This window comes from Protomyctophum parallelum, assembly GCF_964188405.1.
Source record: "Protomyctophum parallelum genome assembly, chromosome: 10".
NCBI classification, from domain to species: domain Eukaryota; kingdom Metazoa; phylum Chordata; class Actinopteri; order Myctophiformes; family Myctophidae; genus Protomyctophum; species Protomyctophum parallelum.
The window spans coordinates 3,958,235-3,969,776 of record NC_139704.1 but is presented as its reverse complement, the minus strand read 5'-3'; the positions used below and the strand labels follow the sequence as shown (position 1 = coordinate 3,969,776).

At 45.6% G+C, this 11,542-nt stretch overlaps 1 protein-coding gene across 1 annotated transcript; it reads left to right on the top strand.

The window, feature by feature from the left end:
• The first annotated feature begins 875 nt into the window (after positions 1-875).
• On the top strand, positions 876-9,473 carry itprip (inositol 1,4,5-trisphosphate receptor interacting protein). The gene is made up of 4 exons (XM_083774283.1): positions 876-1,156; positions 5,392-5,824; positions 6,227-6,361; positions 8,256-9,473. The coding sequence occupies exons 1-4, from the start codon at positions 900-902 to the stop codon at positions 9,198-9,200; spliced, it is 1,770 nt and encodes a 589-aa protein (XP_083630409.1). The 5' UTR covers positions 876-899; the 3' UTR covers positions 9,201-9,473.
• The last annotated feature ends 2,069 nt before the right edge of the window (positions 9,474-11,542 follow it).

The following is an 11,542-nucleotide window of genomic DNA, read 5'->3' as shown; positions in this document are numbered from 1 at the left end:
TGGCGTTCCTTCTTCTGAATATGAAGCATAGTCATACTTAAATTACAGCCTCTTTAGGCCAATGCAGATGTACTCAAGTTTGAAGTAGCCTACTTTTTACTTCACTTGAGTATTACCATACATTTGTTCGATACTTAAGTACAAAGTGGGAGCAAGTTTCTTTCACCACTGATGAAATATTAACAGGAAGTAAAATGACGATAGGCATAAATAAATTGTACTCTGTGAGAACTTCTTGGACGGGGCTTGAAGTTGTTCCCCATTCTTCCTTCCTGCGCAGTTTGATACGGGCACAAGAATGCGTCACACAGCCCACTGGCTCTATTTATAGAGGCCAGGTCTGATTCTACCCCCCCCCCCTTACAGGGTGGAGAGCAGCTTTACAGAAATAGTTAGACATTATTTTAATTCTGCAGTTTTTTCCCCACATAATTGGAAATAGCCATGGGTATGAGGACCATCAGTTCTACAAGCTCACAACGTGTTGCAATCTGGCACATTGTGAGCTAGAACAACGGCTATTTTCACAGAAGAGATTTGGTATAGAAATTCCTCTTAGAGATTCTAAGAGGTTCTAGCATAGAACCATGGTGCACCCTGGTCAACTAAGTATATCGTCTCTGTCAGGTGGAAACTAAACTTTTCAGGATTCAAATTCAAAAGCAGTAAAAGTAGCAGATCTACAAGCGCCCAGCTTGAAAGGTATAGCAACGTTGTATACCTCAAGCAGTGAACATTTAGACATGTTAGGTGTAACGGGTCTACATTTTAAACCCGTTTAAGCCAGGTCTAAGTGTTAAGTTGTACTGTAATACCACTTTGACTTTTGTTTTTCAGATATGTGTTGACCGTTGGGATTCCACAATGATATGAGGCACATGTAAAGAAGAAGAAGCAGCATGCAGGGAGCCATAGTGCGAGTGTGCATGGTGGTGGCCGCCGCCATCTTGAACCACCCGCTGCTCTCCCCCCGGGAGGACGCCAGCCTCCCGGAGCAGGACCAGGAGCTCATCGCTCGCATGAAGGAGCACGAGGAGAGGCTGGAGGAGGAGCGGGAGAGGCTGGAGAGGGAGATGGCTTTGCTGGACGCCAAGCAGCAGCAGCAGCAGCAGGCATGGATTACACTTCTCTGTCTGTCCCGGTGTCCCCACCACTTGTTTTCAGTCATTTGGGCTGAAAACAAGAGTCCAGCGTGTCTTTGGCTCACTCTATGCAGGGCCGTAGGAACCACGGGGGTCCCCGGGGACACGTCCCCGGCGGGCCGCGGAGCGGCCCACTCGGGGCCGCGAACCGTTTTGGGCCGCCGGCCACGGGGAATAAAAAAGCCTCAAATTGGGCAGGCACTTGGACCATGCGGCCGCCGCTGACTCGCTGTCAGTGTTGTGCGAGTGCGTGTGATTCTGCTATAGTGGAGATTTCAATGTATTTCTATGGGGGAACTTGGATAGGATTCAGGAAGTTGTTTATATGTTATGCCCAGTGCTGGTTAAAGCCGTGTATGTCTCGGGCAGGCTCATCAAAAAGGTAAGATTTGCACTAGGCTATTTCTGCTGTGCAGACCCGTTTTTACCCGAAAATAACGACTTTATAACCGCAAATACCCGATTTTTTTCCGCACGGGCGCTTCGCGCCCGTGCGAATCGCCCCACATGCACGGGCGCTTCGCGCCCGTGCATGTGGGCCGGTTCGGATTCGTCCCCCCCATCTGTGAAGTGCCGGATACGGCGCTGACTCTATGGCTGTCACGATTACAACTTTAAGTTGCCAATTAATTGTCACACAAATGATTGCGATTAGACGATTATGTAATAATTGTGACAGGTCTTGGCTCTCTCTGAAGAAGAAGAATTGATCAAACTAGCAATCAGGGCTCCAGCGTGCGACCTATTAGGTCGCATATGCGACTTAATTTCTTAATGTGCGAGTTAAATTTGAACGAGGTCGCACCGGCGCTGCTTATTGCTTTCACTCCCAGCCTCAACCATGAAGCACGGGCATTAGCGCGATAATAAAATATTACTTTATTCTCGCTCATTCCGCGCCTCCTCTCTCTCTTTCTCGCTCCCTCTCTCTCTCTCTCTGCCTGTCTGGCTGCACCGGTCTGCACACGACACGCGTGAGTTCACAGCGGCGGCACGCTCACTGATCAACCCCGAAAAAAACGAAACTGATTTCAGCATCGGCTGTACATAAGTTTCCCTGGAGCGCACACTTGGCACACATTTTACAACTGGGATGATGACGCATGCTGTGCATTGCTGTCGCTGAATCCACGGAGACAGCAGACACAACATATGAGGGACTGCGCCTCGTCCCCGACCCCAAACACGGTAAACTTGTTGTTGAAAAATAGCTTCCAATAGCTTGTTATTTTGCGTCGAGTAGCGCTGTGTGCAGGCCATAGACTGTATGCAGGCCAGGCTACATACATGATCGCCTCGAACAAAATACATCTCCCACGTGAAACCTGGTATATTCTTCGTCGTACGACGTGGTCTTGCATGCTGAAAATAGCAGATTTACAAGCTCACAACACGTCGCGTCCACCACACGTTGTGAGCTTGTAGATCAGCACATGGAAATATGCAGGCTGAGACGTTTAGAAACTTTCCCCTTCACAATAAAAGCACATCAGCTTTCACATGTTCATTCCATATGAAGAAAAGACGGGAGGAAAGTGGGCAAGGATTATGAATTCGGTGGCATTTCATATTGCAAAAGGGTGCAGGAAGAGTGGGCAGTGGGCACCTCAGTGTTAAATATAATTATTGGCCATTAGGTTGAACATGCCCATGCAGAAGGTAAGGGGTGTGTCTCATTTCTGTTTCATATACAGTAGCCAAATGATAATAACGATATGGAAAAATGCACTATAGGTTAATTCATTATAATAATTTCCTATAGAATGTGTGAGTGAGAAATATAACATGTTATGTGCTTAATTTAAGGCATTTATGCTTCAGCCAAGAAAACCTTTGCTAGCCTTGGTGATAAGGTCATGTATTAACAGGGTTGGGAGGGTTACTTTTAAAAAGGAATCCCCTACAGTTACAGGTTACTTGCTAAGAAATGTAGTCAGTAACGTAATCCGGATTACTCCATTTAAAAAGTAATTACAAGTTACTTTCAGTTACTTTTGGATTACTTTTAAGTAAAACTCAATTTAATTAGATAATACAAGTTTTACCATTGATAGACAAGAATGTTGAGCCTATGAAATTAAGATAAGGACAACAGAAATATGGTTAAGGTCATTTAATTGTTAAGAATTTGACCTCTCTGAACAGTTACATTACTGTAGAGTCATTGTGTCAACTAATAACAGATCATAAGAAAAATGCATCTTGACCTACAGAACCATTTTGATTGTTTGACAACAACCAACAACTTTGACAACCAACAACTTTGACAACCAACAACTCCATCCATGTGTGGTCAAAGTGGCAAATAAAAACTCTTTTTGACATTCCTGGCTGACACTCATTTAGATAGACATGGCATGAGTTTAAAACATTGACTAGACAGTAAAGACTCATTTATATAGTCTACAATGAACTCAGCCCTATACAATTATATTTATACCCCGTAGGCTACTCTTTAAAAAAAAAGCCTCATTGTATTTGACCTAAAAGAGAAGACTGCGCTACCCATTATTTATCCCCAATCCAATATATCATATATGCTCTCCTATCTAGTATCTCTGCAGTGTTGCCTGGTCTGATTATTATAAGCCACATTGGGCTTATTTTTCTGAAGTTGTTTGTAAATAATGGTAGAACGGTTGTGAGCTTGTAGATCGTCTATTTTCAAATAGCCAACATATATAAATATGCACATTGTTTAATGGAAGATATATATAGCTTTGAAGTGCTCGTGTGGCCTTTTATAGTCGCTTCTTTTGTGCTTGTTTTCATAGACCTGGTTGCTTATTTCTCTCGCAAATTGGCAACACCGCCCTGACGCAGCAGCAGCCTCCACTGTGAGGATTTTACACAGAGTCAGAGAGGTGCGCGCTGTGCTCAACTCCAATCCATTGCCGTGTGTGCGGAGTGTGCGCTCTTGCAGGTGGTTGTTTGGTGTTATAATAATTTATAACTTGTTTGTCAAATTAATGAGGGGAAGGGGAGAATGTAATCCTCATGTAACCCCCGTTACAACACCCCCGTTACTGTAATCCAGATTACACATTTTAAAATGTACTCTAAGATGTTACCATTACGTTTTTTTTTTTTACTCTGATTACTCTGGCGTTACATGTAATCCGTTACTTCCCAACCCTGTGTATTAATACAGCGCTGCGGCGCTATACAAAAAAAAGTTGGTGCTACCTAATTTGTGGTGGCGCTACCAACTGAAAAGGTAGGTGGCACCAGTGCTACCTGTGAAAAAGTTAGTCTGGAGCCCTGCTAGCAATATAATACATGTTCCGGGGGGCACGGTGGCACAGTTGGTAGTGCTGTCGCCTCACAGCTAGAAGGTCCTGGGTTCGATTCCCGCTCGGGACGCTGTGGGTGCTGGCGCCGTGTTTCCACCTCAGTGCCCATACCCGAGGCGGGGTTGGCGAAAGGGCCCTTCTGTGTGGAGTTTGCATGTTCTCCCCGTGTCCCTTAGGGTAGGTACCCTCACAAAAAACATGGTCTCTAAACTGCCTCCCCTGGCCAGCCGGGGCGCCTGATGGAGGGGAAAGGAACTGGTTGGAATAACGTGTTCCTTCCGCACGCTACGTCCAACCAGGGAAACTCCCCCCTGTCAGGTGGAAAGGAGCAACTTGGACACTCAGGCATGAAGGAAGCATGAGTTCAAGTCCGTTGCTCTCCCCATGACCCCCATATATGGGGACTAGGTTGGCGGAGGGATCACATTAGATAATTGACACAGCACAGGGATGAAAAATGTGTTCCAAAATCGTGGGATAAAAAATATACCTGTAGGTAAAAATGTGTTCCAATTTCTTTTTCCAAAGTGCAGAAGGAGGAGAGGGCACTGAAGCAGCACAGACATTTTAAGCCTTTTATTGGGTGCTAGACGTATACATGTACATGTTCAGAAGTGTCTTCCATAGAAAGGTCTCAGGATATTTGATAAATCGTGACATGTGCGTAGGACAACAGTGCATATTAAAAAGGGTATTTTGTCTGTCCTGATGAAGGTCTAACAACCAAAACGTCGACTTTTTGGCAACATTTTTGGCAAGTTTCCGACAGTGTGCGGGTCCTTTTCTTTGTTTTTCAAAGATTAAAATTTTAATAAGAATGATAATACCAAAACATCATCATTTGACATAGCATCCAGTTTTTCACTTCCTCTCAGGTACTCCCTGTAGTACCTCTGCATACCCCTAGGGGTACACTTACCCCCATGAGAACCACTGGTGTGGAGGACACCTTTCAGATTGGAACTTGTCTGGACTGACGAAACGGTTCAGTCACGAGATCATTTTCTTGCTTTAATCCAGGAGACGGAGCGGGACTCGGACTGCGGCTGGTACTTCTGGAGCGCCCTGTCCCTGGTCATCTTCCTGACCATCGAGGTGTGCAGGGTGGATCTGGCTGACATGATGGAACAGTGGCCCGTGGACGATGAAGACGCCACCAGCAACAGCAGCAGCAGCTCAAGGACTCTGGTCTTGGATAAGGGCGTCCTGAGTGGCTTCTGCGACCGCTGTGCGCACGCCGTGGCCCACGACAACTGGAGGGCGCGGGAGTTCGTGGAGGGCTTCGCCGACGACCTGCTGGAGTCGCTGAGGAGCGTCTGCAGGGACGGGGAGTCCCAGATGGAGGTGGGAGACTTCGTGGGTGTCGGAAGCATGTTTGAGTCCTGGAAGGTGAGCTACACTGTATTAGTATTAGGCCTGTCACAAATTCTCACCGTTGTTGCATAATTTGCCTGATCGCAGTTTGGGCCGGGAACCCCTTTTGGTGTTTTAAGCATTGTGTTATACTTTAGCTATTGAAAAAATAGCAGATCTACAAGCTCATAGCGTGGCACCGAGTGCCTACTACGAGCTTGTATAGGTCTGCTATTTTTGAAAAATCTTTTGTGCAAATATATTCTTTCAGATCGAATGTTTTTAGATGGGGGTCGGCGGCCAATTACATATAACCTTTGGGGTCCTTGACATGAAACATGAGTTTTAAAATGTCGACGTCGGGCCTAAAATGGGTTAATGGCAATTAAAAAATCAACGAATATTTCATTTTCATGATGATCACGACTAACTCTAAAGGTGAGCAAGCCGCTAAGCTGTGACCTCCTGGTGCCGTTCTCTCCGCCGGAGCCGTACTCCTTCCAGTTCCAGCCGTGGTGTGGCGCCTCCGGGGACGCCGTGCCCCCAGACATGCATGGCTACGGCAGGATTCAGGTGACTATAGGGGCGTAACGGTACACTTTAACAGCGATACGATACGAATCACCATGCATGGTTGATATTGGTTCATCCATGGCGATGCAATCCAATGATTTTAAAATCAATACAGTAACTATTTGGCAAGGAAATGAAGTGAGTCTGTGTGAAATGTGTGGACAGTGCAGGTGCAAGGGAAACATTTATTATTATTATGGATATAAATAAGTAAACACTGGCCGCAGTTACATGCAGGCTGATCATTCCGAATAAATACTTCGGAATAAAATACTTCGGAAGTAAAAAAAAAAATTGCTGCGAGTTTACATGGGAAATGGTCATTCCGAATGAGTGTTTACAAGTAGATGTGATCGTTATTTTTGAGAGAGAGAGAGAAAGAGAGAGAGAGAGAGAGACTGTTGAACACACACACACACACACACACACACACACACACAGCAGTAAACAGGGGGGGACATCGCATTTATGAACTTTTCGCTGTGCGCCACACAAGGCCATTGGGTTTATTTGTGATTTGTCACATACATTGTGTAAGTAAGCGCTGATCTACAGGCTTGTAGATCAACGTTGTCCCATCTGTGGTCTTGTACATTGCTAAAGCATAGAATGCATGCATAGCTTATCTGCACCATACACCATCGCCGCATCATCATTATGGCATAGCCCAATAGGCTACCAGAGAATAAATTGGGTGTTTAATACTAGATTGATTGCAGCTGCTCATCAATGCAATTAAACTGCAGAGCCGTTATGTTTCATGACGTTTTGGTCGCAACTTGGAATAGGCAAGTTATAGCCTAAGGGATAGGATGGACATTATAGCGATAATAGCGTATTATTGGCACTGTGTGTGTGTGTGTGTGTGTGTGTGTGTGTGTGAGAGAGAGAGAGATTACTGAACAGCGACGGCATTCCGTCCTCTCTCTCCTCCGTCTTTCTAGCCTACAGTAGCATTAAGAAATCCAGATACATAATAGGCTGGCTATAATATAACCCATATCAGAAATGTTTGAAAATGAGTGATCATCAACTGGGGACGGTTGGATCTCTGAACAGTCACAGATCAGGGGGGTCATCATCACTGCTGCTGCTCCACCTTTCTTTGGTGTGGATTTCGGAAGCTGCAAAATGGGGGGTTAAAAAGTCCTCATGTAAACGTGGCCATTGATTCTCTGGGAAATACATGGACATTGTATTTTAACACGTATGGACAAACCCCCCCCCCCCCACCTTGATATGAACACAGAAATGAGAGAATACACACATTTATCAATAGACTATATAGAAGTAAAGTAATTAAACCCCTCTTCATTTTTAAGGGGCCCCTCCTATAAATAGCTATAGTGTTTAATGTTTGTGTTGTCTGAATGGAAGGAGGTAGGACCCGCACACCATTATTTTGGTAAAGGATTACTTCATTGAAAAGAAGGACAACGTTTCGATCCAAATGGATCTTCGTCAGGTCAGTATGACCTGACAAAGTATATTAAACATGCCATTGACAATTAATGGAGAATTTACTTCATAATGTGTCTGAGCAAATCGGCTGGGTATGTCGGTGGGAACCCTTGGCCAATAAGGGACCACCATTCTTGATCATACACGGTGATTAGAGCGCCCCTCACTTCACACAGGTGTGATTTTTCTTCTTAAAATTGCTAAATACAATGTACTTACAGTACCATTGATGCAATCGATTTATTGCATTGTGAAATGTTTCGATACTGATTATGTCCATTGCAAAATGACACGATACAATGCCAAGTCAAACGATACGATATGTTGCTGTTTATATATATATATATCGATATACTTTAGCTTTTTGGATATATATATATATTTTTTAAAGATATATTTTGATACATTTACTGTATCGTTACACCCCCTACAGGTGACCACAACCAGGCCCGGGGAGAGCGAGGCGGGTGTGTGCGTGTGTGGCTCCGTCAACCTGGGAGAAGACGTTCTCTGTCTCCTGCACAGCAAGACGGACGACGTGCCCGGAGCCACCCGCAGCCCTGAGGAGCTGCTGTGCTCCAAAAACACCTCCTATTTGGCCAAAGATGGAGTCATGAAGTGGTTCCAGGTTTCCCTCACCAAAGCGTGGGGGCGCATCTCTCACAAGTACGACTTTGAGCTCGCCTTCCGCGACCTGTACGCCGCCGGGGCTCTGAAGGTCCGCTTTCGCTCGGGGAAAGTCGTGGCGGTGAACGTGGTCCCCGCCGTCCGGCTGGACGACACCGACGTCTACTTTGTCTCGCATTTCCCCTCGGACAGCGGCGGCGGCTGCGGCGGCTCTCCGGAGCCGTACTGGCCCCTCTCCTTCGCCGTGTACGAGAGGAGCCTGCTCAAGCACGTGGCCAAAAGCCTGCCAGAGAATTCCTGCCACTTGCACTGCCTTCAGATCGCCACGTTCCTGCACAGGAAGCAGACGGGACTCACGGGCAAGTGTGCGCTGACCAACTACCACGTGAAGACTGCCGCGTTGCACCTGCTGTTGGCCGAGAAGCGCTCCCAGTGGGGCATGGACGACGTGGAGCACAGGCTCCGGGACGTGCTCTGCTTCCTGCAGAGGAGCCTGCAGGAGAAGAGACTGCATCACGCGCTGGTCGGGAACCGCCGCCTGCCCGCGGAGGTCCGTGTCCCCGAGGCGTTCCGGACGTCGGCGCCCGTCAACCTGTTCCGCTCTCTGGCGTCGCAGAGCGAGAGTCACGCACACGCCGTCAGACATTTGCAGGAGATGACGAGGAACGCACCTGCGCTGTTACAAGAGTACACGCCCCTCTTACCCAGCGGAGACGCCTTCCACAGACCGCACCAACGGCCGCCAGCTTAGGTCTTGTTTATGCTCTGTCGCACGCTGGTGTTTGTGTAAAAAGCAGGTGGACAAGCTGCACAATAGGCTCTCTATTCACATGTTTTGGAAAGAACTCTTCCTACTTCCGGCCCGGACGTCTTCCACCTTCCTTCACAGGTGTTAGCGATGGTACTGAGTTCCATTCTGGTCCAACACCAGTGGGTCTCAAAGTGTCCTTGAGAGGGTTCGTTGCACACTAAATGGAACAGAGCCTTGATTAGTATCATCGGTAACTGAAGTTAGTTGGAAGAGGCCCGGAAGGTATCAATCAGGCTTTAGGGCCCAGGCACTAGTTGCTTTTGGATAGATCAGTCGTTCTCTGGTATGCATTAACGCCCCTAAAACTCAGAGGCTGCTTTTCCACTGGCGTTGAACCGGTTCCATTCTTTTTTTTTCCCGCCTAATTTTGAAACAATGAATTGGTTCAGCTCCCTAAAAGTTGGTTCGGAACTGGAACCAATTTTTTTTTTTTTCTTGCCCTGAAGAAGTAACCAAAGTGGGCGTGTCACTATTCAGGTTGGAAGATGCAGATGTGATATAAACCGTCATAAAGGATAAAGAACGGAATCGGTTCTAGAACCAAAGTTATTTTGGTGGAGAAACGGCCAGAGCGTGTAGAAAATGGAACCAAAGCAACCATTTGGTTCCATTTGTACAGTCTCTGAGTTCAAACGTACAGTAGGCTATAAGGGGCTATTTGGTTCCATTTGTACACTCTCTGAGTTCAAACGTACAGTAGGCTATAAGGGGCTATTTGGTTCCATTTGTACAGTCTCTGAGTTCAAACGTACAGTAGGCTATAAGGGGCTATTTGGTTCCATTTGTACACTCTCTGAGTTCAAACGTACAGTAGGCTATAAGGGGCTATTTGGTTCCATTTGTACACTCTCTGAGTTCAAACGTACAGTAGGCTATAAGGGGCTATTTGGTTCCATTTGTACACTCTCTGAGTTCAAACGTACAGTAGGCTATAAGGGGCTATTTGGTTCCATTTGTACACTCTCTGAGTTCAAACGTACAGTAGGCTATAAGGGGCTATTTGGTTCCTATTCCTAACTATCAATCATTTAGCTGGGGACACCCTGGAACCCCTTTGAAGACCCTTTTGGGGTCCCCGGACCCCACTTTGAGAACCACTGGGAAAGATGGCGTACTAATGTGCAGGGAAATATATGAGATACAGTAGCGGCTATTTCATTTTTGTGTTATTTACTGTGTTATCTATTAAAACAATCGTTTCACACACACAACAGAGCATACCCCAAGCACTAAAATATAAAATGAGTATATCGTTGCTGTCTGGCAGAAACCAGCTAAGTTATTTTTTTTCTTTCTATAAATCAATGCTATTGAACACCCTTTATGTCTGTGTTGGTTAAAATATATGTTGAACCAATGCAAAGTATTAAAACCAGTTAACTCCATTGGAGTTAACTGGTTTCTTCCTGACAGCAGAGGCATAGGCTAGTTATTTTATTAATAACGTGTCTAGTGTTAAGTGTCTAGTTATCTAGACACCTATGTCTTTTCTGCAGCAGCTTGACAAGGTAACCAAGGGGCTACTGCAAAACTTTGAAGCGATACACCAATTATCTATCACATGTTCATGTTTGAATTACACTTATGTATTTATATTTTGACAATATATAGTACATGCACATCCAGGCAGGTCCAGGACACAAAGAAAAGAAGAACAGAGTTCATACACTGCAATGTAGCACAGTTCTACTCCATGCCTTCTTCAGTTGACCTTTTATTTGAAGAATGAGGGCATATCGCTTTTACTTTTAGGCACCCGCTTCGAATGTTATCAACCGATAATCACCAGTATGTTGTGTTCTTATCTGGACCATGCAACGCAGACAATATCGACATTTACACATGCTGCCTACTGCGAGTAGGCGACTAAGAAATGAGGAGGTGAAATGACTGCCGCTGAAGCGAAAACATCGTGAAACTGACTTACTTGGCCGGTTAAGACTGATATGAGTTTAGGCGACTTACATGACCAGTTAAGACTGAGGTTATAAGCTTAGGGTTACAGTTAATAAATAGTCGGACAACGCATCCAACGCCACAATGGGACAATGGCTGACAACGTCAGTATGTGGAAACGTCCATACTGGCTGCATTGCATGGTGTTGATAAGGGCTGATGACGGATGTGATCACATTCAGTTTTGTCCCGTTCTTTTCACAATTTTTGTAAAGTATAAAATAAGGCTTATAATTCAACCTGCAAAAGACAAAATGTGTTATGATATTATATGCAAAGTCTAGTCTCAATGCCCAGCCCTAGCCCATTCTGAACGGGAACCCATT

Coding starts and splice junctions, on each gene's coding strand:
- itprip (XM_083774283.1), top strand. CDS start 900: ATGCAGGGAGCCATAGTGCGAGTGTGCATGGTGGTGGCCGCCGCCATC. Junction 1,157..5,391: donor TCCCGGTGTCCCCACCACTT/GTTTTCAGTCAT, acceptor GACACCTTTCAG/ATTGGAACTTGTCTGGACTG. Junction 5,825..6,226: donor GCATGTTTGAGTCCTGGAAG/GTGAGCTACACT, acceptor CTAACTCTAAAG/GTGAGCAAGCCGCTAAGCTG.